Source organism: Cetorhinus maximus, chromosome 17 (assembly GCF_964194155.1).
Source record: "Cetorhinus maximus chromosome 17, sCetMax3.hap1.1, whole genome shotgun sequence".
Lineage (NCBI taxonomy): Eukaryota > Metazoa > Chordata > Chondrichthyes > Lamniformes > Cetorhinidae > Cetorhinus > Cetorhinus maximus.
In genome coordinates this window covers 105,223,161-105,250,887 of record NC_135895.1, presented here as the reverse complement: position 1 = coordinate 105,250,887, position 27,727 = coordinate 105,223,161, and the positions used below count along the sequence as shown (strand labels likewise).

The 27,727-nt window shown below is 42.3% G+C and overlaps 1 protein-coding gene across 4 annotated transcripts in view; it reads left to right on the top strand.

Annotated features, from left to right (window-relative positions):
- The first annotated feature begins 301 nt into the window (after positions 1–301).
- The window catches only part of nos1apa (nitric oxide synthase 1 (neuronal) adaptor protein a), a 410,966-nt gene continuing 383,540 nt past the window's right edge, over positions 302–27,727 (top strand). The window contains exons 1-2 of one of the 4 annotated variants that reach the window (XM_078561755.1): positions 302–992; positions 1,129–1,200. In XM_078561755.1, coding sequence (XP_078417881.1) covers positions 888–992; positions 1,129–1,200 — 177 coding nt within the window. In that variant the 5' untranslated portion in view covers positions 302–887. Of the gene's footprint in view, positions 993–1,128; positions 1,201–8,224; positions 8,247–27,727 lie in introns of those variants that run through there. The other 3 variants (XM_078561751.1, XM_078561752.1, XM_078561753.1) reach the window with 3 other exon arrangements.

Here is a 27,727-nt window from a genome sequence, read left to right as displayed (position 1 = left end):
TGTATATAAGACAATTAAGAGTGGGTAGTTTGTTTTAATGGGATGGCTCTGTACAGTAACATGTGAGTTGGGTGCACAGGGGTGACACTGTAATGTACACACACCGCCCTCTCGAACAAACAGCCGGGTTATTGCTACAATCGGACACATTCATTCCAGACACTGGGATTGGAGTTTCAGCGCCGGCAGATTCGGATTCCTCTCCCGGTGTTATTGCTGCTCTCTCCCCTCCTCTCCTCTCCTCTCCCCGGGGGGTAGTCCAGGAAGCTTGTTGAGTTCTCCAACCACACGGAGCGCAGTGATGTAACTTTACGCCAATAAAAATCGGGCGGAATTCCCGGCGCCGGCCAATGGGAGGGAGTTTGGGCTTTTTTTTGTGTGTCGGCTGATTGGGAAGTGTCGATATGGCGCTGCTGGAGGGAGAGGAAAAGGCGAGCAGAGGCTGGAGCAGCCCCGGCAGCTGAGAGCTAGCTGCCGGCCAAGGGCAGCACAGGCAGCCGCTCACTCACAGCGAGCACCGCAGCGCCGGGCAGGGCCGGGCAGGGCAGGGCAGGGCTCCCTCTCTCTCTGTGTCTGTGTGTCTGTGTCTGTGTGTGGAGAGCGATCCACAGCAAAGCCTCAGCATCTGAAGCAGCTCAGCGATTCCCAGCCTGTTTTCAGTACATAGTGTGGCATTGGGACTGGCTGCAACCGCCCCAAGAACAGTCACTAAAGTGTCCCTAGTTAGTTTATCTGTAATATACAGTGCATCATATATATAGATATATATATAGATTATATATAAAGTTGTACCAGGGTTTTAATGTAAGACTCCCCAGGTAACAAGGCTAGCTCGGGGCTCTCTGCTTTTGCCCGGTCTGTTTTCTGGTTACAATTGTTAAACCAACATGCCAAGTAAAACCAAATACAACTTAGTGGATGACGGACACGACTTGCGGATTCCTTTGCACAACGAGGAGGCTTTCCAGCATGGGATCAGCTTCGAGGCGAAGGTTTGTAACTTTGTCAGCACTTCACTCGAAGCAGCCGCTTTGTGACTTGGTGTCGAAGGAGCTCTTAATTCTTTATAAAGATTTTCCTCATTTATTCCCACCCCCCACCCCCTCCCTTTTTGTTTTGTTAAAACAGTACATCGGGACATTGGATGTACCCAGACCAAACAGCAGAGTGGAGATCGTTGCTGCAATGAGGAGGATCAGGGTGAGTGAGTGAGGTTTTCAATCAGTGATTGACACCGAATGGGCTGCAATCTGGCTCCTTGCATTTATTCACTGTGCACTATAGTTGTTTAAGGTTTACAGTCAACTTGTGGTTGCTTGTGGCAGAAAGAATTGAGATCTGAAGCGGCCGAGCTTTGTAACTGCAGACAGTACACGTGAGGGTAAAAGTGGAGCCCAGTTGTTAGCCAGAGATATTTTGGCCGCATTCATTTACTTTCCTGATGACAGCCAGACTGTTAACACACCCCAGAGAAGTGGGGTCATGACTGGAATTGTGCAATTTATGGTCAGCCTTCAGTAACTGCTGTACGACCCTCGAGTTGAGAATGATGAATGGGCTGTGAAGCCATCCCTTCGGAGAATTGTCAGTGTGAAGCGAAGTAAGATCTTAGCGTTAACCGACAGGACAAACTATACACCCAGCAAGCCTGAAATTCACTTTAGGATATCAGTTCTGAATTGGGCCACTGCATTTTAGAAACTAGAAGCCCAGTCAACGCTTTTTTTTTAATGTTTATGTATGGTTCAAAATGAGGAACACCTCACCGATCTAGAGGACAGTTTGTCTGTTTTGTGGGTCAGATTTATAGCAAACGATCCCACTCTATTTGGTTTCACTGTACAAAGCTTCATTTGTTCTTTGCTGTGGATGTTGTTTTTTTTACAAGAATAGAACATCTGAGTGGACATGTGAGTTGCTTTGTTGGAACTCCTACATGTGTCACGCACATAACCCACATTTCAACCAAAAGCAAGACCTTGCATTTGTATAGCGCCTTTTAATGCAGGAAACACCCTAAGGCATAACGATTCATAGTCTGATGTAAATCTAGCCTAGTTTCCAAGAATTGTTTAAAACTGTTTGCAGTACAGGTGCAACTAACTAGTATTGATCTATTATGGTGACAGCTCTTGCCCATTCAACATTGAGGTTATGTTTGAACAGTGTTTACATGTAAAATAAATGAGTTTAGGAACTTATTGATTTGGATTTTCTAGCTGAGTGTCACTCTTACTGAGCTGACAGTCTTAAAGTTGTGACTGAACTTCCATTAATTTGAATGAAGTGTAGCTATTAAAGGAGGAAGAAAGACTTGCATCTATAAAAGCAACCTCGGGACTTCTCAAAGCACTTCATAAACCATAATGTCCTTTTGAAATGTGGTCAATGTTATGTAGAAAAGGCAGCATACCTTATTTGCATACAGCAAGGTTGTACAAACAATAATGAGGTAAGTGACCAAACAATCTGTCTTTGGTGATAAAAGCAAAATACTGTGGATATTGGAAATCTGAAATAAAGACAAAAAATGCTGGAAAAACTCAGTAGGTCTGACAGCGTCTGTGGAGAGAAAGACAGAGTTAACGTTTTGAGTCCGTTTGACTATAGCTCTGAAGAAGGGTCATACGGACTCGAAATGTTAACTCTGTTTTTGGTGATGTTGATTGAGAGGTAATTATTGGCCAGCACATTTGGAGAACTCTCCTGCTCTTCCAGGATTACCAGGTGAACTTTTCCCTCCACCCGAAAGGGAAGGCAGAGTCTAGATTTAACACCTGATCCGACAGGTGGCATTTCAACAGCAAAGCCAGTGAGTCTTGGCTTGATCAGTAATACGCTCACACCTGAGTCAGCAACTCATGGGTTCAAGTTCCACTCCAGAGTCTTGAGCAGGTAATCCAGTGTGGTACTGAGGGAGTCAGAGGTGCTGTCCTTTAGATGAGGCATTAAACCAAGGACCCCATCTTCCCTCTCTTAAGTGAGTGTGCAATATCCCATGGCACTATTTGAAGAAAAGCTGGGGAGCTCCCCCCTAGTATCCTGATCAATATTTATCCCTCAACCAACTTCGCTAAAACAGAGTATCAGGGGGTCATTTTGTTATTGTTGTATGTGGGACCTTGCTGTGCATAAATCAGGTCCCAAATTACCTATATTATGACAACATTTCAAAAGCATTTTGTTGGCTGTAAAGCCATTTGAGTCTTCCTGAGGTTTCGAAAGACACTTTATAAATACATGTCTTTTTTTCCTTTTTGACAGTGCAGCACTCCCTCAGGCTTGCACTGAAGTGTCACCATGGATTAAGTGCTCCCATTTCTCAAATGGGGCTTCAATCAACAACTTTTGTCTTCCAGGTTTAGGGTGCTATCACTGGGCCAAGCTGACATTTAGCTGTTACCTGGGCAACCAATTGAACATACAATACTGTATGACTCTCACCACTTTAAAGCCCACCTTGCAAAAGACTGCTTGGAACTTCTTGGGATGCAGACACAGCAAATTGCTGCATAAAAGATTACCTGAGTATCCAGGAAGTTAGCCCCCATTATACCATCATGTACTACAGGAAGACATCAAGATATAGTCTCCAGTTTTATCAGAGAGATTGTGTACTTTTGGACTAGGAAATGATTTGTTTCTGAATGTTCTATTCAATCCAAGTTTGGATCTGCTAATCCCTGAATAATCGACGCTAGATAATTAATGTTTGCATTCTTTATGTTCTCAGGAACATTGCTGTTAGTATGTAAATGGGAAAAGTTAGACCTTCCAGACATTTTGCTTGCTATGTTATATTCAAAAACTGATCTCTTAATCCCAGTGCTTCTAGTGCTAGTGGTGTCAGATTGTGATCAGCTCACACTCTTACCTGTATTCCCCTAAGTATATTGCGGGGCGGGGGGGTGGGGGCAATGAATGTGTGTTGATCTATAATTACACTAAAACGTTTATTTTTGAACCAGTTGGTGTCTTTGTACCTTGGCCTAGTATTAAGCAGCCGCATGACCTCCATCTGTGATTATTGTGTATTTTCACCTGAAAACGTCAATGATCAGGAGTTCAAACTCTACAGAAAACTCAATTAGCTGTTTTCTTTCCCATATATTTTCCCTATAACGTGCACACACATTCATAATTTCCAACTGAAATCATTAACTAGCGATGGATGCTGACCTTTTTCCCCCACTCTCCCTGACTCTGAGATAATGCCTTTATAAGTATGGTGGTTTAGTTGAGCTAACTGAGCACAGGTCAAGGATCCAAGCTGTAAAGTGCCTCGTCCGTATACCTCAATTCACATTTAGTGGCATATTTTCTGCCTCATTCCCATATTTACTGTGCGTTTCATTTGGAAAATGTAAATCTGGTCCAGGAGCACTGCTATTTTTAGTTAGGAAATTCTACCATGAATAATGTTCAGTTTAAAAACAAAACTTTCCAGATAATGATGAATTTTAGCATTGCTTTATTATTCTCTCATTATATCTGTTGACTATGTTTGTTTAAATAATTGGAGGAAGTACTGAGGGTGGCAAGGGCACAGAATGTACTCTGGGTTGGGGGGCTACAATGTCCAACACCAAGAGTGACTCCATAACACAAATACAGACCAAGCTGGCTGAGTCCTAAAGGACATTGCTGCTAGACTAGGCCTGCAGCAGGTGATGAGGGGACCAACAAGAGGGAAAAACATACTTGACCTTGTCCTCACCAATCTGCCTGCTGCAGATGCATCTGTCCATGACAGTCTCGGTAGGAGTGACCACCGCACAGTCCTTGTGGAAACGACGTCCCGCCTTCACATTGAGGTTCCCCTCATCGTGTTGTGTGGCACAACCACCGTGCTAAATGGAATAGATTTCAAACAGATCTAGCAACTCAAGATTGGGCATCCATGAGGCGCTGTGGGCCATCAGCAGCAGCAGAATTGTACTCGAACACAATCTGTAACCTCATGGCCTGGCATATTCCCAACTCTACCATTATCACCAAGCCACATTGGTTCAATGAAGAGTGCAGGAGGGCATGCCAGAAACAGCACCAGCCACACCTAAAAATGAGGTGTCAACCTGGTGAAGCTACAACACAGGACTACATGCGTGCCAAACAGCATAAGCAGCAGGTGATAGACAGAGCTGAGCGATTCCACAACCAACAGATCACATCTAAGCTCTGCAGTCCTGCCACATCCAGTTGTGAATGGTGGACAATTAAACAACTCACTGGCGGAGGAGGCTCCACAAATATCCCCATCCTCAATGATGGAGGAGCCCAGCACATCAATACAGAAGTTAAGGCTGAAACATTTGCAACAATCTTCAGCCAGAAGTGCCAAGTGAATGATCCAATTTGGCCCCCTTCTGTGGTCCCCAGCATCACAGATGCCAGTCTTCAGCCAATTCAGTTCACTCCATGTGATATCAAGAAACAGCTGAAGGCACTGGATACTGCAAAAGCTATGGGCCCTGACAACATTCCGGCAGTAGTACTGAAGACAAAAACAGGAAATGCTGGAAAAACTCAACAGGTGTAGCAGTATCTGTGGAGAGAGGAACAGAGTTAACGTTTTGAGTCTGTATGACCCTTCTTCAGAGCATAGTACTGAAGACTTGTGTTCCAGAACTTGCCGCACACCTAGCCAAGCTGTTCCAGTACAGCTACAACACTGGCACCTACCCGACAGTGTGGAAAATTGCCCAGGTATGTCCTGTACACAAAAAGCAGGACAAATTGAACACAGCCAATTACTGCCCCATCAGTCTACTCTCGATCATCAGTAAAGTGATGGAAGGGGCCATCAACAGCAGTATCAAGCAGCAGTTACTCAGCAATAACCTGCTCTCTGATGCTCAGTTTGGGTTCCACTAGGACCACTCAGCTCCTGAACTCATTACAGCCTTGATCCAGACATGCATGAAAGGGCTAAATTAAAGAGGTGAGGTGAGAGTGATTGCTCTTGACATCAACGCCACATTTGACCGAGCGTGGCATCAAGGAGCCCTAGCAAAGCTGGGGTCAATGGGAATCAGGGGGAAAACTCTCCGCTGGTTGGAGTCATACCTAAGACAAAGAAAGATGGTTGTGGTTGTTGGAGGTCAGTCATCTCAGCTCCAGGGCATCACTACAGGGATTCCTCAGGATAGTGTCCTAGGCCCAACCATCTTCAGCTGCTTCACAAAAGACTTTCCTTCCATCATATAAGATCAGAAGTGGGGATATTTGCTATTGCACAATGTTCAGCACCATTTGTGACCCCTCAGATACTGAAGCATTCCATGTCCAAATGCAGCAAGATCTGGACAATATCCAGGCTTCGGATGACAAGTGGCAGGGAACACTTTCACACTACACAAGTGCCAGGCAATGATCATCTCTAACAAGAGAGAATCTAACCATCACTCCTTGACATTCAATGGCATTAACATCACTGAATCCCCCACTATCAACATCCTGGAGATTACCATTGACCAGAAACTGAACTGGACGAGCCATATAAATACTATGGCTACAAGAGCAGGTCAGAGGCTAGGAATCCTGTGGTGAGTAACTTACCTCCTGACTCCCCAAAGCCTGTCCACCATCTACAAGGCACAAGTCAGGAGTGTGATGGAATACTCTCCACTTGCCTGGATGAGTGCAGCTCCCACAACACTCAAGAAGCTTGACACCTTCCAGGACAAAGTAGCCCGCTTTATTGGCACCACATCCACAAACATTCACTATCCCCACCACCAATGCACAGTGGCAGTAGTGTGTACCATCTACAAGATGCACTGCTGGAACTCATCAAGGCTGCTTAGACAGCACCTTCCAAACCCAGGACCACTACCATCAAGAAGGACGAGGGCAGCAGATACATGGGAACACCACCCGCTGGAAGTTCCCCTCCAAGCCACTGTATTTATATAGCACTTCTCAGGACCTTCCAAACCCAGGATCACTACCATCTAGAAGGACAAGGGCAGCAGACACATGGGAACACCACAACCTCCAAGCCACTCACCATCCTGACTTGGAAACATATCGCCATTCCTTCACTGTCATTGGGTCAAAATCCTGGTACTCTCTCCCTCCCTAACAGCATTGTGGGTGTACCTACATCATGTAGACTGCAGTGGTTCAAGAAGACAGCCCACCGATGCCATCTCAAGGGTAATTGGGGGTGGGCAATAAATGCTGGCCTAGCCAGCGAAGTGCATATCCCATGAACAAATACTTTAAAAAATTATTGAGTGTCTGGTTCAGTGATGCTACTGACCTCGTTGTGAGCAGAGGTTTTATTAATCGATGTGGCTGCAGTGCCCTGATTACTGAAGGACATTGAGTTCACGACAGCACCTGCTGTTAATTCTACTCTCCCACACTCTGGGATTCAAGAGCTTCCTCCTTCTGCTTTTGAAAGGAATATTTATGCTGAGATTCCTCATTAACACATAATTACAAAAAGTACAAGGAGGATCTTCCATCTTGGCAAAGACCCTGCTCCCTCAGCCTTCTTCACTTTTCTCCCCATTTCTCCTAAATGCCTTGATTCATGTTGGGTATGGTTCAAAAGGTGGTGGCCTCCAACAGCTTGTCAAGGTTGGCATTAATATCAGTTATAGCAGTCTGCTTCTCACCCCTTCCCTACCATGCCTCTTCACCCCCCCTGCCGACCCCTGCTTCCCAGCCACCCACCTCACATTTCTCTCTCATCCTGGCTGGAATCATGTTGAAAAAAGAGACATGTCTAAGCTTTTTTTCTTGCACTCCTCAGGACACTCGCAAGAATACCAATAGAAGGGGAAAAACAACAGGAGGAATATGTACATACATTGCATCTGTTTCAGCTAAACAAAAAAGAGACAGCCATTTGCTGACGCATTCTTTAGGACAATGCCTTAACTAATCAGGGTCAAGTTGCCTGGTTTAAATTTCAAACAATACTTGGCAGTTAACTGTCAGTCACCATCAATGGTGCATTCTCCGTGGCAATACCCCTTGCCAACCAATCAGCACTCTCTTCACATACAGTATAAATTGTTGTTTTCTGCCTTTTATTGGTATTCTTGTAAGTGTCCTGATGAGCACAAGACAAAAAACTTAGACATGTCTCTTTTTGCAGTAATACTCAAGTTCTGTACTGCCAAACGACTATTTGAAATCATATTGCTGATTGCAGTGCGGCAGCTGCCTCTGGGTGCAGTCTGACGCTCATTACTGCACCACTCATTGTGTTAGGGAAACATTCATGAAAGATGGTGAGTCAAAAAATAAGGAATTGCATGCAAGTGGACCCATTCCTACTCCACCTCCCATTGAAGTATATATTGTGGAATGAATCCTGTTCAACTGGCATAAAATAACATAAACTGAACAAGTGCATTCTAAATGTTAAAAGGGAGCTAAAAATTCCTTTTTTTAGACCAGGGAGTTTAAATTTTGAAATTCGTGGCTCAGTGTAAGCTTGAAGCCACAATTGCTCTGAAATGTGACTTTGAACTGTGCAAAGTCACGGTGGTCACGAACCATCTTGGTTGTAATATAAACTTAGCAGACCTTGGACCTCAACAGGAATTAAGTAAAGTGGATTCATGTCAAGCAACTCATATAATCTGTTCAGTAAATCTACTTCTGTTCAGTAATATCTTTGTTTACATTCTTGTCCATCAATTAAATGGAATATCATAACAGAAATAGGAGAAGATTTTTCCTTTTGATGCTAGCTGATATCCGCTTGTCAGCTTTGTACTGTTCCTGTTGTTACCAATCTATCAGAAACAAACCTATTTTCCAGACCTCCAGTCTTTGCTATATTTTATCATATTGCACTTGCTGCAACCTGTTCCAGCCCACAGCCTGTTTTTTATTAATATTAAGCCTGATGTTTATTAATTCAGATTGCTTGCATGATCTAAATGTCTACAGCCGCTGCCTGAGTTTTCCTTCGAGGAAAGACAGATCTGCATTTGTTGTATTCACATGCGTGTTCAAAATTATTTTGCAAGTGATGACCACATAATATCCTATTGGCACACATTGTAATTATGCAGGGATGTTTTCAATGAATGCTTCAAAGAAAGTACTCACGCAAAATTCATGTAGCCACAATGAGAACACCAAGCATGTTACCTGGTGTAAGCTGAGCCATGCCGTTAGTTTCAAAAAGATGGAGAGGTTTCAGATGGTGTTGTGTGAGCCTCTATAGTGAGTGTCAGTGGATGATTTGACCAGGGGGCACAAAATGCTTCTTTGGAAGTAGGTGATGCAGAGGTATCAGTCTACCATTGATGCACAGGATTACCTGGGACACAGAAACAAAGCATTTGGCCTAACCAGTCCACTCTGGTGTTTATGCTGGACTTGAACTTCCAACATCCTTCCTCATCTAAATCTACCATCATAACCCTCTATTCCCTTCTCCCTCATATGCCTGTCTAGCTTCCCCTTAAATGTATTTATACAAAATTTACTACGTGATTACCAACACAATTCCACTTTTTGTGGCTTTCACTTTGACATAAATCAGAATCCACATAAATGAAACGTGAATTAACAGGCAACTTATGGTTGGTACAAACAATGGTCGGTACAAACAATGGTCGGTATAAACTATAAACGACACAGTCTTTGTTGTATCTGCTATTCTATCTCTCGCGATTATACACACTGTATCATTCCCCACACAAATGTGGCACCATGTGCAATCTTAGTCTTTCCAACTTGGCCTCCAGAACTGTCACTTTTTTCACTCGATGGATTTGGTCCTCGAGTCACCTGCATAGCTCCACTCCATCCAAGTCTCCTGGAAACACCCAGTACACAAGCGGCATACTCTTGTGGAACCTCCTTAACTAGGTTCACGGCAGTCTTGATGGCACAGATTCTCCAGAGACTCCTCTATCTGTCTCCTTTAATCAATCTCGTTAAAAAGTCTGGTCAGCTCAGGCAAAACTGTAGCATAGCCATAGAATCGTCCAATTCAAAATCTCTTTCCCTAACCCTGTCTTCAGCTTCCTGTCCTTTTTAACTGTATTACACATACAGCTCCTTGTAAAAGCACCTTCTCTGTTCTCCCCCTGCTCTCCTTTATGTCTGCTAGCTACAAGGCTTTCTATGTTAAGTTGGCACTTCCAGATTAAGGGTCGCCAGGTCACATGGGCTAGTATTTCTTATTATTCAAGAAAATTACAACTGACCCCTTTACAATTGATGCAAACTCTTATAAGTCCTTTTTTAAACATTTTTAAAAATCAATTACACATTCACAGACATTTTAAAGAAATTATGAATTTTCCTTACTCTACTGCTTCCAGGTCAAAGGTCATCACACAATCCGAATTCTGAACCAGAGGCCTGATTATGCTTTCATGAAAAATGTCCACCTGCTATTGCTCTTTGTCTGGTTCCATAGCACCTGTTTGTTGTTTTTGTGTTTATTTAGTGAGTTGTACACAGATAATACAGCATGTACTGTGGGCTGTTCTCTACATCCTTGGCCTTCTCTGCTGCCAGTGATACAAAGATGTACATCTTTGACAACCGACAAAAGTGCTATGTGGATTGCTATTGGCTGTTTAATGTATCAGCTGATCCACATGAGATTGCCAAGTGCCAAAAATCCCTTCTGATTTGTAACCTGAGCTGATGGCATTTCTTACTTAGCAGTAAAGTGATGCCATCACTGCTTGCGTTTCTATTTTCTTCAGTTTTGTCTTGAAGATCATTTGCTGGCCCTGCCACTGAGGTTGTCACTCATGAACCTGTCTTTCAACCGTGGAATGACATAAGGTTATAACCTAACCCTGGATAAAAAGGAGGCTCTGTGTAACTTTTTATATGGACCAGACACCTCTCAAGTTGAGAGGATGTGTACTGTGGGACAATAAGTAAACTCTTTTAATGTCTCAGAAATATAGAATATGATGTTCGAATTATCTGTGCTGTCATGTTTAAGAGTACTTTTGCATTGTCAGTGCATAAGCATCATGTCTCCACTGCATCCTCTTCAGTTCCCTGTTGGACATTTGCATTTGCTGATGTAGTAGGTGAACTGTTACATCCTTAAACAATCCAGGCCATCTATTTGATCAAAGCAGAAGTTGTTTGGCAGGTGAAAGTTTCAATTGAAGGAAAGGATTGGACACAGCAATGAAGTGGCTGTTATGGGCAACAGGGCAATTAAGCAATGATGCATCATGGTCGAACACTGGAGTGCTGACGTAAATCAGTAGAGAAAGAGGATGTTTGGGATCTATCTTTTGTTCGCTAACATTAGTGAACAAAGTCAGCATGCATATAAAGCAAGGGAACTAAGTGCATAGAGGGAAATATTCCCAAATTTGTTACTGATTGGACAGGAAAAATTCGTTGGAAGGAAAAGAAAGCATAATCTGCATTACAGAGAAGGCTTTTACTAAGTTTGTGCAGTAGTCATGCCAAAAACCATAGTTTTGTTTTGTAATGTGTCTCCTGAGATATATAAAAAAAATTGCTTGGCCAGTAACAGAGATTTAATTATGTCATCATGTTTTTCTTTTTGCTGATAAACATGTTATATTTTATTATGATGTGTCTGTTCTGTCAGGACAATAATGTTCTCTGACATTATGCTTAAATATATTTCTCTCTGACTCTTATCTGTGACAAAAGTGTAGTTATTTGGGAGTGTCAGCTCAAGGATCAACAAAGTCTATGGAGTGGGCAGGAAAAAAAGCATGGCCAAAATGTATTACACAAGTTGAACGTTGTTTACCAAAGAGAATTTTCATCGCAGGTAAGACTTCATTTTCAGAACAAAAATTCAAATACTTTGTAAATCTTGAAGGAAGTCCATATGTGCGCTTTCCTTGTTTAGATTTTCATTGCATATAGTTTCTGAAAGGTCCTATTACTTCTTTTGAGAGCGTTCAAGATTGAACATGCAGCAAGAGGTGAACAGCGTTCAGACTGGGGCTGACAGAAGTGGCAAGTTACTTTTGTGTCACACAAATTCCAGGCATTGACCATCTCCAACAAGAGAGAGCCTAACCACAACCTCCAACAGTATTTCCATCACTGAATCCACCACCATCAATATCCTAGAAGTTACCACTGACTAGGAACTTAACAGGACTAACCACAAATACTGTGGCTATAAGAGCAGGTTAGAGGCTGGGAATTCTGCAGTTGTAACTCACCCCTGACTCTCCAAAGCCTGTCCACCATCTACAAGGCACAAGTCAGGAATACTTTCCACTTGCCTGGATGAGTGCAGCTCCAGCAACACTCAAGAAGCTTGACACCACCCAGCCTAGTTGATCTGCACTCCACCCACTACCGGAGTACCATGTCTGCAAGATGTGCCATCTACAAGATGGCATCTACATCAACCCGCCAAGAGTTCTTCAATAGCACCTTCCAAACTCTCAATCTCCACCACCTAGAAGGACAAAGACATCAAATACATGGGAACACCACCACCTGCAAGTTCCCTTCCAAGTCACACACCATCCTGACTTGGAAACATACCCCCGTTCCTTCAATGTTTCTGGGTCAAAATCCAGGAACTCCCTCCCTAACAGCACTGTGGGTGTACCTACACCACATGGACTGCAGCAGTTCAAGAAGGTGGCTCACCACCACCTTCTCAAGGGCAACTAGGGATGGATAATAAGTGCTGACCTTGCCATTGATACCCACGTGCTATGATTGAACAGAGATAAAAAGTGCAATGCATCACTCCCCGAAGGGATGGCTCTGCTTATTCATTGACTTCTTTTAGTAATTTTAAAAAATTTATTCTTTTATGGGATGTAGGCATCACTGGCTAGGCCAGCATCTATTGCCCTCCTTGAGAAGGTGATCACATATTAGAAGCAAATACATATTTACTGAAGCAATTTATTTTTAGAAGAACTATATTACGATGGGTTGCAGTGTAGAATATGAGAGCAAGTGAAGTGTTTTATGTAGGGGGACTTGGCAGACTGTGCCTTGAGTAATGCATGCTCATGGCTGTTTCTGCTGTTCTTTACAAGAGGACAGAAATAGTTCAGGTTCCAACAAGAAGAGTTTTCTTTATGAAAGCATGGTAATATTTCGAGTATATTCAATTACATTTACTTGTTTTCACTATCGCTGTGAACCAGCGTTGAGTGTGGTGCCAGGATGAGGAGTCCATGTGATGGCCTTTCTGTTCCTCCTCAGTTTTTGGTACTGTCTTCACAAAGTAAACACCCACATTTAAGCTCATCAGTCAATTATATCAGCCAGAAAAGTGATCATTATCCATTTGCATTAATATGAATTTCAAAATTGCCAGTTATCCTAAGTGATCTGTTTTATATCGGGCAGTAATTGCTGTGCTTACTGGCTGGTGCGTAACTCATTAAGGTTTCTCTTTCATTAAACCCATCAATATATTGGACCCTTTCTTCTATCTTGGCATGTTTTGGATTCAACCCCCACCCCCGCCAACTCCCACCACCAATTCTCTTTCCCAATTCACATTCCTACAGGTTTTAAAGTAGACACCTTAAACATGGTTGCTTTAAGTGGTGGCATCCTTGCATTCGGTTGTTGAGGCTGGTTCCTCTGGGCTGTATTTTTCCCACATGAAATACAGTGCTGTTACTATACCATGTGGCTTTGCTGAGAGGAAAACGTGGACATTTTAATCTGTTCACCCTTTATAAAAAACTGAGTTAGAAATGTCAAGCAAAATTATATTTGAAATTCAAGTTCATCAGAATTTACTTTTCTATGTTTGTGTCTATTTTTAGATTCTCTACCTCAAGTGCAATAGGATAAAGATTTGAGACCAGCATAAAGCAGAATTTAAAAAGTGCATGTGCTGATTTGACACTATTGTGTTTCCCATTTGTTTATAACTTTTGCAGATGCACCTGCATCTTTTTTAAATTGGGAAGCTCTGGTCAGATGCAATGGCTACAATAGAATACACCAACCAGCAGAGATGGGGGGATAACAATCACAGATTTAAGGCATCACAGTTAAATAAATCTGGAACCAAATTGCATTGAGCGTTAAGGATTATTGTGACTCAATGGGTCAAAGTTGAGAGTTGAGTGAGGTTATTCCAATTTCAATTAATTTCAATTTTGGAATATTTCAAAGGTCAATTTGTCTAAAAAGGTATTTTGAGTTGACATTTCTTTAAGTGACCCTATGTGATCGTGACTAATTTTGTATGTCTTACTGCCATTTATGTTTGATAAATGGTAAAGATCTTGTAAAATATCATTTTTGTATATATTTTTTTGAAAACACCTGGTGGTTTCCAAATCTCAGGCATTCTAATTTGAACCAAAAGTCATGAGGATGATTTGGATTTTCTTACAGAAGTTTAAAGTCTTAGTGCAAAAATTACAGTGAGAAACGAGAATGTCAAAACATGGTTCTGGCATTGTACTTGCCTTAATAAATAGGAACCAGAGTACCTTGAGATGAGACCAAGGGTACCTGTGCCTCACATCATGTGGGGAAGCTTTCCCATTTAGCTAATAAAAGAGAAATCCATTGTTGCATTTGCTAATGATAGAGTCAGAGTTTTGGGCAATGCTTGGATTCTGGGTGCATGAAGGTTGTTTGGACTGGTTGACAAGTCTGGCAAGTCCATTAAAGAGATTTACATTTTTGGTTTCTTAGTTCTTTTATCTTATGTTTACAATCATTTTAATTTAATGAAACCATTAAATAAAATTGATCTTGGGCACTGCAATGCATTTTGTGATCTAATTGTGAATTAATAAAAAAATTAAAAACGTAATGTCAAATTGTTAGACATTTGCTTTCTGGCGTAATATTTCTCATAATATATAATACATAAATAGAAAACACGTTGCTATTTAGAAAAGAGTGGAATTAGCTCAGCTACATATTATTCAGTAGGGTTTGCATATAGATATATCCTAGGCCTTTATAGTACAGAACTTGAATATTGCTGAAAAGAGAGAGACCTTGCTGAAGCTTTTCATTTTGCACTTATCAGGACAAACACAAGTATGCCAAGTTTTGAACTATCACAACAATTTGTACTACAGGAGAAAAGGGCCCTGAAGTTGACTCTGGTTGAGGTATTGCCACGGAGAAAAAAAAGACTCCAAAACTTTGTTACAACTGGCTGAGGAGGAGTGAGCTAGCTTCCTTTCTATTCAGCCGCCTCGATTGGTTGCAACAAAATTTCCTTTTCCTGTAAATACCTCTTCCGATCCAAATGTACTTATTTGTTAATAAGGAGCCAATCAAACCAGGTTTTCTTGAGTCAAAGAAAGAATAAGTTTATTTGTCACTAAACCAGAGAAAAAAATAATAAAGATGCGACAACACATGCAGATAGATATCAAAAATAAGAAAGTTAGAGTCCAATACAAAGTTAAGAATATACAATTATGTCCTTTGCTTGTCTATGAGGCAGAGATTGTTGAATATTGTGGCCGTTTGAAGTTAGTTGGGTTTCCTGTAGAATTCTGGAGTTGACTTTTTTCAGGTCTGCACTTTGTTGAAGATACTCTTTTAGCTTCCAGAGAGGGAGAGAGACCTTTGCTGCTCTCTTTCAGCAGTGTTTTTAGATGACTGTCATGTTTCTTTCTCCTCCTGCTTGTTCTCTTTTTTTTTCTTATTTCATGGCAATGCCTCGGCCATTTAAAGTCGACTTCCCAGCCAATCGGTACCTTTCTCTCCGTATTATAAATTGTTGTGATCGTTTGAAATTTGGTATTCTTGCATTTGTCCTGATGAGTGCAAGATGGAAAACTTTGGCAGCATGTCTCTCTTTTCAGCAATATGCTCTTCATCCCTCTCATTCTATGTACTATGGCTGATTTAATGAATGATCATACCTTGGTCATAAAAACTGATGATTTGATCTAAACCAATTTTTTGCATGTATTGGGGCATGGTATAAATGTTTTAACACTTTGGTGTGAAATTGCTAAGCCTGCTGTTTTAAACAGAGGAATTAACATGTGCCCTTTAATGGGGTTGGAATTTCTGTTAAATTAGTAGATGGATGAATTTCATGTGAATGCATGAAATATTCAAAAGCTAATATTCAAAATGTATAATTTTAAAATATACTTGTATTGCTCAAAGCATTGAAATCAGTCTCTGCTCCCAGAATACTTTAACATTATAACTGATACAAAATGAATTATTTTTTGCTCGAGGGATCCTATCACAACCAAGTGAAATTTGAAATAAAGGACCTGGGTTTAATTGTGGAGTCAATTTATACTCTGAGAATCCAAATTAAAATAGGCTGCGGTGGGTTGCAGGTGTGAATTGGTCTGAGTTGGGGTTGGAATGTATCAAAGCCTTTACATGATGAATAACTGCAGGTGGACCAGTGTAAATCTGTTAACTGGTCAGGTTCTGACTTTGTGATGCTTGAATTACTCTGGGAAGGATTTTGTCATTGTCAAAACATTGATGGTACTTGCTGGTTGTGTGAGGACATGAACTGTGTCTGATCCTATCATTTAACTGCAGCTTTCACAGAAATAGAGATACCACATGTACATCTGGATTATTTAGCAGTTAAGACTCCTATTAATTAGCTGGTGTTGTATGCTTTCTTCTTTCATGTTCTGGCTTCTGCTGTTTTGAACCCCTTAATCCTTATAGATGCTGTTCCTGTTTTTGGTGAAGCTCTACTTGAATACCTGCAAATGTTGCATTAAAATTCTGTCAGTATATGATGTTATCACTGATTTGTTAAAGATTACAACCTTTACATTGACTGAGTTAGGAAGTGCAGAAAGTATTTCTGTTCGAGCATCAGTTTTGCAAATCTACAGGTCTGGTTGCAGATATTCATCATGTATCGGCCCTAAGATAACCTGAAGCCAGCACCACATGAATGGCCCTCTGGTTCGTTAGCATAAATCTCACTAGAGTTCCCCCACCTTCTGCCCCTGAGTTGTATTCATCTACTAAATTTATTCCTGTAACTTAAGGTGCTTTTGTTTTTGCACAGGAGCTTGTTTAGTTTTGAACCCGGAAGGCCAAATCTGTGTACCGATTCCCCAAAATTAAACAACTGGATTCAGCCCATGCACAAAAAAAAACTGGGGCTTGTGTGACATTTGGTTAGCGAGAGTGTGGTGTAAAATAACACCAATGGCCTATGTTCAATCTCTGTACCAGCTGTGGTCATTCATGGAGGCCTGCCTCCTTAACTTGCCCCACGTTTGAAGTGGAGTGCTGCCCCTCAAGTTATGTAACCAATAATGAGAGATGCCGATGGTTCTTTGTGAACTATGGCTAATTAACTATCTAGGGGCCTGTAAGTTCCCATTTAACCAAAAAATGGAATACCTGTTTTTCATCATAACTGTTCATCCATTTACGATATTGCAATAAAGCATAGCTTTGAAACTTAAGAGCACAATTTCTAGTAGTTATTCCTTTAATTATGGGGAAGGCGGTGGTAGAGTGGTATTGTTACTGGTCTGGTGTTCTAGAGACTCAGGGTAATGCTCTGGGGACATGGGTTCAAATCCCACCATGGCAGATAGTGAAATTTGAATTCAATAAAAATATGGAATTAAAAGTCTGATGATGACCGTGAAACCATTGTCGATTGTTGTAAAAGCCCATCTGGTTCACTAATGTCCTTTAGGGAAGGAAATCTGCCGTCCTTACCTGGTCTGGCCTACATGTGACTCCAGACCGACAGCAATGTAGTTGACTCTTAAATGCCCTCTGAACAAGGGCAGTTAAGGATGGGCAATAAATGCTGGCCTAGCCAGCAATGCCCATTTCCTCCCTCTATCAATTTCTTTATTTCTATCAATTCCTCTGTCACTAGCCAGCTCTCCTACTCTGTATCTTTCAATTCTTTTATTCCTAACAATTTTTGTTTTTCTATCCATTTTTGTCTTTCTATCCATTCCCCTATTTCTAGCTAGGTCCTTTTCTCGATATCTGTCCATTGCTCTATTTCCATCATTTTCTCTATCCCTATTTCCCTCTGCCTATCATCCCATGAACGAATTTTTTAAAAAATGATGGATAGATAAAGAAGAAATTTAATCCAAATTGTGTGATTTTATTTTACGCTCTCTTTAACCGGCCATTTAGTGACCTGAATTTGTTAGGAAACTAGAGTTTGTGGGCAGACAAATCATAAATATCACAAGGTGAGGTAATTTGTTTAATGGCAACTTAATCACCCAAAAATCACCACATATAACAGTAAAGCAAGCGATGAACTTTTACCTGAACATTAAAACTGTTGTATTTTCTGTGATGGTGAGACCAGAACAGTGTGTTTTGTTAAAAATGAAATTTATGTGTCAATCTATCCAAAAAGTAAAGTGAATTGTGACTTGTGGATTCATATGCCTGCACAATTCTGCTCTGTAATGCCATCCTCACTAGGGTTGTAGAAAAGCCAGTTTTGCAGCTATTACTGAAAGGAAAGGAATGACTAACCTGAAAGTTGAGACGTCGTCCAGGATTTCAGGTTTGGTATTCAGCTAAGATGGGCAGGACTGATAGAATGTTAATTCCAGGCATTCAGGAACACATTTGTTGCTACTGTAAGAAGTTCCTGTCTTATCCTTTGCTAATGGTGTAGGTCACATACTTGTTGTTTGTATTACTTCCGCAGTAATGGTTAACCAAAATATTGTCACAATTTTATATGCAACACAGAAAGCATTTACATTTATATAACGCCTTTCATCTCCTGGGGTTGTCCCCAAAGCACTGATGAACAACTTTTAAAATGTAGTACAAAACAAAAACAGAATTACCTGGAAAAACTCAGCAGGTCTGGCAGCATCGGTGGAGAAGAAATCAGTTGACGTTTCGAGTCCTCACGACCCTCATGAGGACTCGAAACGTCAACTGATTTCTTCTCCACCGATGCTGCCAGACCTGCTGAGTTTTTCCAGGTAATTCTGTTTTTGTTTTGGATTTCCAGCATCCGCAGTAGCTTTTAGCTTTTTGTTTTTAAAATGTAGTATTGTATTGTAGGTAAACATGGTAGCCAGTTCACACACAGCAAGGTCCCACCAATATCAAGGAGGTGATTGACCAGTTTATTGCTTTTTCTTAATGTTGGTCGATAAATGTTAGTCAGGGCACAAAAATATTTTCTTCTTGTCTCCGAATCATGTCCTAGGATGCTATACTTCCACCTGAGTGAGCAGGCAAGTTTAATGAGCTGAATTTCTTTATCTGCTTGGTAAGATTCTCCAGAGCCCAGGCCATTATTAATGACCCCGTATGACACTTGTGCCTCTACACAGAATCTTTCCTGAACCACCAGTGGTTCTGTTCTATTATCTGTAGAAACAGAGAGCCTTGAGGTGGTGGCAGTGGTGTCTTCATTTTAGGCTAATCCCTTCTGCCAGGGTTGCTTAGTGCCAAGGGTTAGCGATGGTTTCTAAATGGTTCCCCTGGACAGATTAATGAATGTCTTGCAATGCTGTTTTTCCAGGGCCTTCTGGTCTGCTGCACATAGCAGTACCTCACCACGCAAATATGCCCAGTGATGGAGCAGGTAGAAGAGAATGAGACCCACCTGCTCTGCTCCAGGCAGAATGATACTGATAATGAGCTAGAAAACATCCTTGCTAAAACAGTATTTCAGATAGCAGCAGCAATGTGCTAGGCTTTCGTAGAAGCTAAGTGTTACATTGTCCAATACATTCGCGGACCTCTCTATATATCTTTAAGATGAAGTAGCCTGATACCTAGTCCATCACATTGTCTTATGCTGCTAAATCAACTACTGGGTCCAATTAAGGACCATTTAGGGGCCTCATCCACCACCGCTGGTATTCTAACAGTGGTGGGAGAGACCCATACACCTCATGAGGTTGCTGCCCAGTAAAAGCTGATGATTTCCCTGCTAGACAGCCCCTACTGATCAGGCACCCTCTGGCCCACAGATTGCCCTCCCAATGGCAAGAGCCGACCCTGCTGCCACTGCCCTCACTACCACATCCATCCCCTGCTTTTCTGGCCCCGGTTAGCCCCTCAAACCCGCCTTGATTCAAGAGCTACCCACATTTGTTGGTCGTGGTCTGCTGCAGTCCCAACAGTGGTCACTGCTCCTGGTGGTGCTGCTGGGACTGAAGAGTTGCTGACTCTCCGATTGGCAGGCAGCTGCTGGAGGTAGGATCTCTACCCTTAAAGGGATTGAAGCCCTCATGCCAGGCAGTTGCCATTGAATTCCACTGGGGGCTTCCGCAAATGGCTGCGGCAGAGGACAGGGCAGCCTCCACAGCCATTAATTTTAGCCCTAAACGTTTCATTAGGCCAACCTTGGGATGCTGCGCTGGGATAGTGGTACGTGGCCTCAATGAGCTCACTGCTTGCTGCACTTGGACCCAGTGCATCAGGAAAACATCTGGCTCTGTGCATTGAGACGATACGTGGAAAAATGAAGCAGATAGCAGATAAAGGAAGAAAAGAAGCAGATTGCCTGCACTTCAGTGCTGTTTTATATTAATCTAATTCTAGTGAAATTGCTTATCAGGAAATTGAGACTAGTTTGAGGGGATGGATATAAATCTCTCTTTATTAGAAAAAATTAAAGAGCAATAATTACAGATGTCAAGCAGCAAATCATTACAAATAAGTTACACATTCAAAAAGAAAAACAGTTCAATATTTAATCATTAACAAGTGACGGACTTTTTTCAGAGTAAGATTGGCACTGTTTCCTGTAGTTGTCCTTTAGAAATGTGCCTTGCTACTTAGTGCTTTTCATGGTGATTGTGCGCCTTTTAGCCTGTCCAAATAAAGCTCTTAACTACTATATTCCCAGCTTGTACTTCCCTGCTCTCGCTGCTGAGACTTGTCATCATGCAGTTAGCAGAGGCATCTGTCAGAGGATATGTAAAAGGAGCTGTGCGAGAACTGGGGTGGGGGGGACAGATTTGGCACGGTGAGAGGATTTATTCTGCCAAGTCACCAAACTAGTGACTCGGTTACAGAGAAGCTGGAAGGAGGAGTGTAAAAATTGAGTGTCATCTGTCACTGTGATTTGCTGACTATATACTTAAATTGTAGGGGATGAATTTTGCTGTACTCAAATTATGGACTCTACTACGAAGAATATAGTTACTGGCAATTAAATACTGAAATATTCCTAAACTTGTTTACAACACCCTTACAACAAGTAGTGAATAGTAAAAATTACACTGTGTGAAGGTTGATGTACAGGTGCTTATACGTTCATGTGCAATTTCCTAGTCTGCTTTTTTAACAAAAGCATTAATGTCTGAGTTAAGATAGCAGTCAAAGCGATTGCAATCAAAAATATTGACTGCCTTTGTGTGTCTTAATTTCAAGGCCTCTGTTTTCATTAAACTGAGAATCCTGGGATGGTTCACACATTGTTTTATAAGCCGCCCCGATCCTTCTTTCATTGAAATAAATGGATTGAAAATCGGGCGGGTTCTGCAAAGAGTGGGAGGTGAAGCCAAGTGCGTTAGGTGCAAAGCTGATCAGCACTCACCAGGGGTCGGAGAAATAAGCTTGACCACCAACTGGAATTTAGCCGACTCTGGATGTAACTTTATTTTAGTGTAACAGGAAGGGAAGATGGCAAGGAAAGGGGCTGACCTGGGGGGGGTGGTCCTGACTGAGAGTGCTGTAGATATTAGAAGGTAGCTCAGGCAGTCTTGCTTCTAACAGCAAGGATGCTAGTAGGAGGATGAGTAATAATGGAATGGCATATAAGTGAAGTGAAGTGATGTCTGAGTAGCAAAGATCTGGATGATGAGGCACATCATAAATCAGATAAATATAAAATTAATGTCCTACAGGCAGCAGTTTGCTCATCCAGGGCTGCAGCATTTTAAAAATTATTTTCCCCCAAGAAAACCGTTGACTTCACCAGAAATGATTTATGGTCTCTTTCTTTCAAGAACAAATGGGTATGAATGTACGCTTTGTGAAGCCAAGTTAACCCGAGAACATTTTGACACAAGCTGGCTGGGCTGTTGCTGTGTCTGGACATCAGTGCCGAAATGCCCATGGTTTTGGTCTGTTTGTTTCTAATTATAACGAGAATGGAGTTTCTTTCAAAAAAAATCTTGCCTTTGCACGGTTTCTCAAATATTGAAACAATCATGTTTAATCTAAGATTTCATCAATGTTAAAAATATCATTACTTCTCAGTTCAAATGTTTGAGGGGCAAAAAGCATTTATTTATATGATGCCTCATTTTGTTTCTAGATGGAAAGACGTGTATTTATATAGGGTCTTTCATGACTCATGACATCTCAGAGTGTCTTACAACCAATTAAATACTTCAGAACTGTTGGCGCTATTGTAATGCAGGAAACAGCAGCCAATTTGCATGCAGCAAACTCACACAAACCACAAAATATTGACCAGTTAATCTGTTCCATTGATTGTGGGTGAGGGATTAAAATTAGTCAGGACACTGAAAGATCGCCCCTAGTCGTCTTTGAATTAGTGCTACAGAATCTTTTTATGTCCAGAGAGGGAAGACAGGGTCTCGATTTAACATCTCATCCAAAAGTTGGCACCTCTGACAGTGCAGCATTTCATCTGTGCTGCACTGGAGTGTAGGCCTAGATTTAATGTTCATGCCTCTGGAGTGAATCTTAAACCCATGACCTTCTGATTTGGGCAAGAGTGCTACAACTGAGCCACAGCTAACACCCAAAAATATTTTGCATACAATGAATTAACAATTAAACAGAATTCAACACAGTGACCCAAAACATGGTGCACTAACATATTGTACTATATAATGACCAGAATCTTTCAATCCTCCTTGGATATATCAGGGAGTGGTGCCAGAAGACTGGAGGTTTGAAAATGTTGCACCCCTGTTTAGAAAAGGGGAGTGGGATAAGCCTGGAAACTAGAGACCGCTCAGTCTAATATCAGTGGTGGGAAGACTATTGACAAGGACAAAATTTTCTTGTTATATATAAATGACAAAGCCTTGGGTATGAGGGTAAAATATAAAAGTTTGTGGATGAGATGAAACTTGGCAACATGATAAACAGTGAGCAGGATAGTTCCAGATTTCGGGAGAATGTAAACAGACTGGTCACATGAGCAGATACGATTTAATGCGTGAGTGTGAAGTGATTCACTTTGAGAGTAACAACGAGGAGTAGCAATGAAACCTAAATGTTACTATTTGGGGTAAGGGAGGGGTGGCATGTGCAAGATCAAAAGGGCCTGGTGATGCATTTGCAGGTGGCACTGCAAAGTGATAAGGCAGTTAAAGCGTATGGGTTACTCGCCTTTGTAAATAAGGGCATTGACTATAAAAGCAAGAAAGTCATGCCAAACCTTTACATATCTCTGGTTAGGCCTCAGCTGGAGTACCGTGTATGATTTTGGGCGCCACACTTTATGAAGGATGTCAGGCATTAAAGACGTACAGAGGAGGATTACCAGGATTATACTAGGCATGATGGAATTCGGGATGTGGAGCGATGAGAGAAACTGGGATTGTTTTCCTTAGATCACGGAAGGTTAAGGGGAAACTTTATAGAGCCATTCAAAATCGAGGGGTTTTGATTGAGCAAGTAGGGAGAAACTGTTTCCTTTGGCAAGTGGGTCCGCAGCTAGTGGCCATTGATTTAAAATAATTAGCAAAAGAATGAGAGGGAAAATGAGAAGATTGTTCACACAAACAGTTAAGATCTGGAACACTACCTGAAAGGGTGAGGAATCAGATTCCGTAGAAACTTTCAAAAGGCAAATGGATGTATACGTGAGGGAGGCTAATTTTCAGGGTTATGGGGGAAAAAAGTTGTGGTGTGGGGTTAAATTGGACAGCCCTTTTCAAAGAGCTGGCACAGGCACAGCAGGCTGAATGGCCTCCTGCTATGCTGTAAGATTCCTTTTTTAGTCGATCATAGGATGTAGACATTGCTGGCTGGGCCAGCATTTATTGCCCACCCCTAAATGCCCTTGAGAAAGTTGTGGTGAGCTGCCGCCTTGAGCCACTGCAGTCCATGTGGTGTAGGTACACTCACAGCGATGTTAGGAAGGGAGTTCCAGGGTTTTGACCCAGCGACAGTGAAGGAACAGCGACATTTTTCCAAGTCAGGATGGTGAGTGGCTTGGAGGGGAACTTCCAGGTGGTGGTGTTCCCATGTGTCTGCTGCCCTTGTTCTTCTAGATGGTAGTGGTCATGGGTTTGGAAGGTACTGCCTAAGGAGCCTTGCTGAGTTACTGCAGTGCATCTTGTAGATGGTGTACACTGCTTCTACTGTGTGTCGGTGGTGGAGGGATTATGATGAAGGTGGTGGTTGTGATGCCAATCAAGTGGGCTTCTTTCTGCTGGATGATGTTGAGTTTCTAGAGTGTTGTTGGAGCTGCACTGATTCAGGCAAGTGGAGAGTATTCCATTACACTACTGACTTTTGCCTTGGCGCAAGCTTTGGTGGAGTTAGGAGGTGAGTTACTGTCTGCAGAGTTCCCAGCTCCTGATCTGCTCTTGCAGCCACAGTATTTATATAATTAGTCCAGTTCAGTTTCTGGCCAACGGTAACCCCCAGGATGTTGATAGTGGGGGATTCAGTGAGGTAATGCAATTGAATGCCACAAGGAGATAGTTAGATTGTCTCTTGTTGGAGATGGTCATTGCCTGGCACTTGTGTGGCGTGAATGTTACTTGCCACTTGTCAGCCCAAGCCTGGATATTGTCCAGGTCTTTCTGCATTTGGACGTGGACTGCTTCAGTATCTGAGGAGCCGCAAATGGTGCAGAACATTGTGCAATCATCTGCGGACATCTCCACTTCTGACCTTATGGTGGAAAGAAGGTCATTGATGAAGCAACTAAAGATGGTTCACCCTGAAAAAAAAAACCCTCGGACACTGCCCCGGGACTGAGACGACTGACCTCCAACAAGCACACCGTCTTCCTTTGTGCTAGGTATGACTCCATCCACAGAGTTTTCCCCCCGATTCCCATTGACTCCAGTTTTGCTCGGACTCCTTGATGCCACACTTGGGTCAAATGCTGCCTTGATGTCAAGGGCAGTCACTCTCACCTCACCTCGGGAGTTCAGCTCTTTTGTCCATGTTTGGACCAAGGCTGTATTGAGTTTAGGAGCTGAGTGGCCCTGGCAGAACCCAAACTGAGCGTCAGTGAGTAGGTTATTGCTGAGTAAGTGCTACTTGGTAGCACTGTCGACGACCCCTTCAATCACTTTACTGATAATCAAGAGTAGACTAATGGGGTGGTAATTGGTCGGGTTGGATTTGTCCTGCTTTTTGTGGACAGGACATATCTGGGCAATTTTCCACATAGCCGGGTAGATGCCAGTGTTGTAGCTGTACTGGAACAGCTTGGCCAGGGGCACGGCAAGTTCTGAAGTACAAGTCTTTGTACTATTGCAGGAATGTTGTCAACACCTATAGTCTTTTCAGTGTCCAGTGCCTTCAACCATTTCTTGATATCGCGTGGCGAGGGGTGGGTGGAAGAGATACTGATGCTGTGATTTCGGATGATGTTGCCAATGGGGCAGCAGGTATATTAGAATTAGGAGGGGGCCTAAGATAGACCCAGAGGCAATGGTGTGGGAGTGGGAAGAGTAGCCAATGCAATCGGTCTACAATTGGAGATATCTAAGAATGGAACCAGGCAAGTGTATTTTCCCCCAGCTGGACATCAGTGGAGAGGCGTTGGAGGAGGATGGTGTGGTCAATCATGTCAAAGTCTGCAGACAGACTTCCACTGATCTTCTGCTCCATAATGACCATGCTGTGGCCTCTACCACATTCCACACTGCCAATCAGACCTGCCTGTCATCCTTAAAAATTCAATAATTGAAATATTTCAATGATATTATAAGTACTTAGAACATCAGAACAAGATGAGGCCATTCAGATCCTCCAGCCTATTCTGCTCTTTAATTAGACGTGACTGATCAGTATCTTAATTCCCCCTGCCCACCTTGATTCCACATAGTTCATACTCTTACTGAACAAAAATCTGTCGATCTCGGTTTTGAATTTTTTCGTTGATCTATCCTGAACAACTTTATAGGGGAGGGAGTTCCAGATTTCCACCAGCCTTTAGTTTCCCGACCTTGTCCCTAAATGGCCTGGATCTAATTTTATGGTTACATCCCCTTTTGTTGTGGACTCTCCCAGTAGGGGAAATAGTTTCTTTCTATCTTTCCTATCAAGTCCTTTCATCATCTTAAACATTTCAATTAGATCAGCCCTCGGTAAAGTAATTTATGATTCAATAATTGCTGTGGCTCTAATCCCTGGATGATCTGTGTTAAGTATTTGAGCTTGTGGTCGCATCCCAGTGAAGCTGTGTTCTCAGTGAGACTGAATGTAAATTGAGACTGCTGTGTTACATTTTTACTGTGCACGCAAGGGAAAGGTCTGAGCTTGAGTGTTTCTCACCCTCCTACAGTTCTGTCCAGGCCATGTCCTTGGTGAGTTAATGGGAATCCCGTTTGAGAACTGAAGCAGCAGCTGTGTGTGAACTTTGGAGGGGTTGAGGAGATAGTAAAACATAACTGAGAAGAGATGCCAACTGACGTTGACATGCTGGCCATGCACTAATCTTTCAAAAGAAACTGCTGATAATGAATGAGTTGTTTATGACATCTACATTTAGTCACCAACACTTTTATCAGTAAGGGGCAAGGGAAGACTGCAGTGTAAGTTGCAGAGTATGTATCAAATTGTTCAGAGCAAATAACTTTTGGAAGCCAGATTTATATCCCTCAATAGTAAGCGTTCTCCCTGATTGCTCGAACTGCAGAATAATCAACCTTGACTATATTTAAATGACTTGCAGTTTTTTTTAGAATAACATGATTGTTAATTGAAAATTCAGTCTCCTCTTTGTAACTCCATATATGAAACATCCAATTCACTTTGGAGCTTTTCAGAACCTGTCCCTCTTAAGACACAGATATAATTTGTACATAAAAGGGCGGTCTTTTTATATTGAACTCTTTAACATACTTGGCTAAGTAATTTTGCCAGTGAGGCAACACTTATAGTTATGCCTGTCTCTTTATGGGGTATGTGGAACATTCCTTGTTCCAGTCCTACTCCGGCCCCCTCCCACAACTCTTTCTCTGGTACATCGATGATTACTTCGGTGCTGCTTCATGCTCTCGTCTGGACCTGGAAAAATTTATTAATTTTGCTTCCAATTTCCACCCCTCCATCATTTTCACGTGGTCCATCACTGACACTTCCCATCCTTTCCTTGACCTCTCAGTCCCAATTTCTGGTGATAGACTGTCCACCAATATTCATTACAAGCCTACCGAGTCCCACAGCTACCTCGACTACAGCTCCTCACACTCCACTTCCTGTAAGGACTCCATCCCATTCTCTCAGTTCCTTCGCCTCCATCTCATCTGTTCTGATGATGCTACTTTCCAAAACAGTTCCTCTGACATGTCTTCCTTCTTCCTTAACTGAGGTTTTCCATCCACGGTGGTTGACAGGGCCCTCAACCGTGTCCGGCCCATCTCCTGCACATCCGCCCTCACACCTTCCTCTCCCTCCCAGAACCATGATAGGGTCCCCCTTGTCCTCACTTATCACCCCACCAGCCTCCGCGTTCAAAGGATCATCCTCCGCCATTTCCGCCAACTCTAGCATGATGCCACCACCAAACACATCTGCCCTTCACCCCCCCTGGCGGCTTTCCGCAGTGATCCTTCCCTCTGGGACACCCTGGTCCACTCCTCCATCACCCCCTACTCCTCAGCCCCCTCCCATGGCACCTTCCCATGCAACC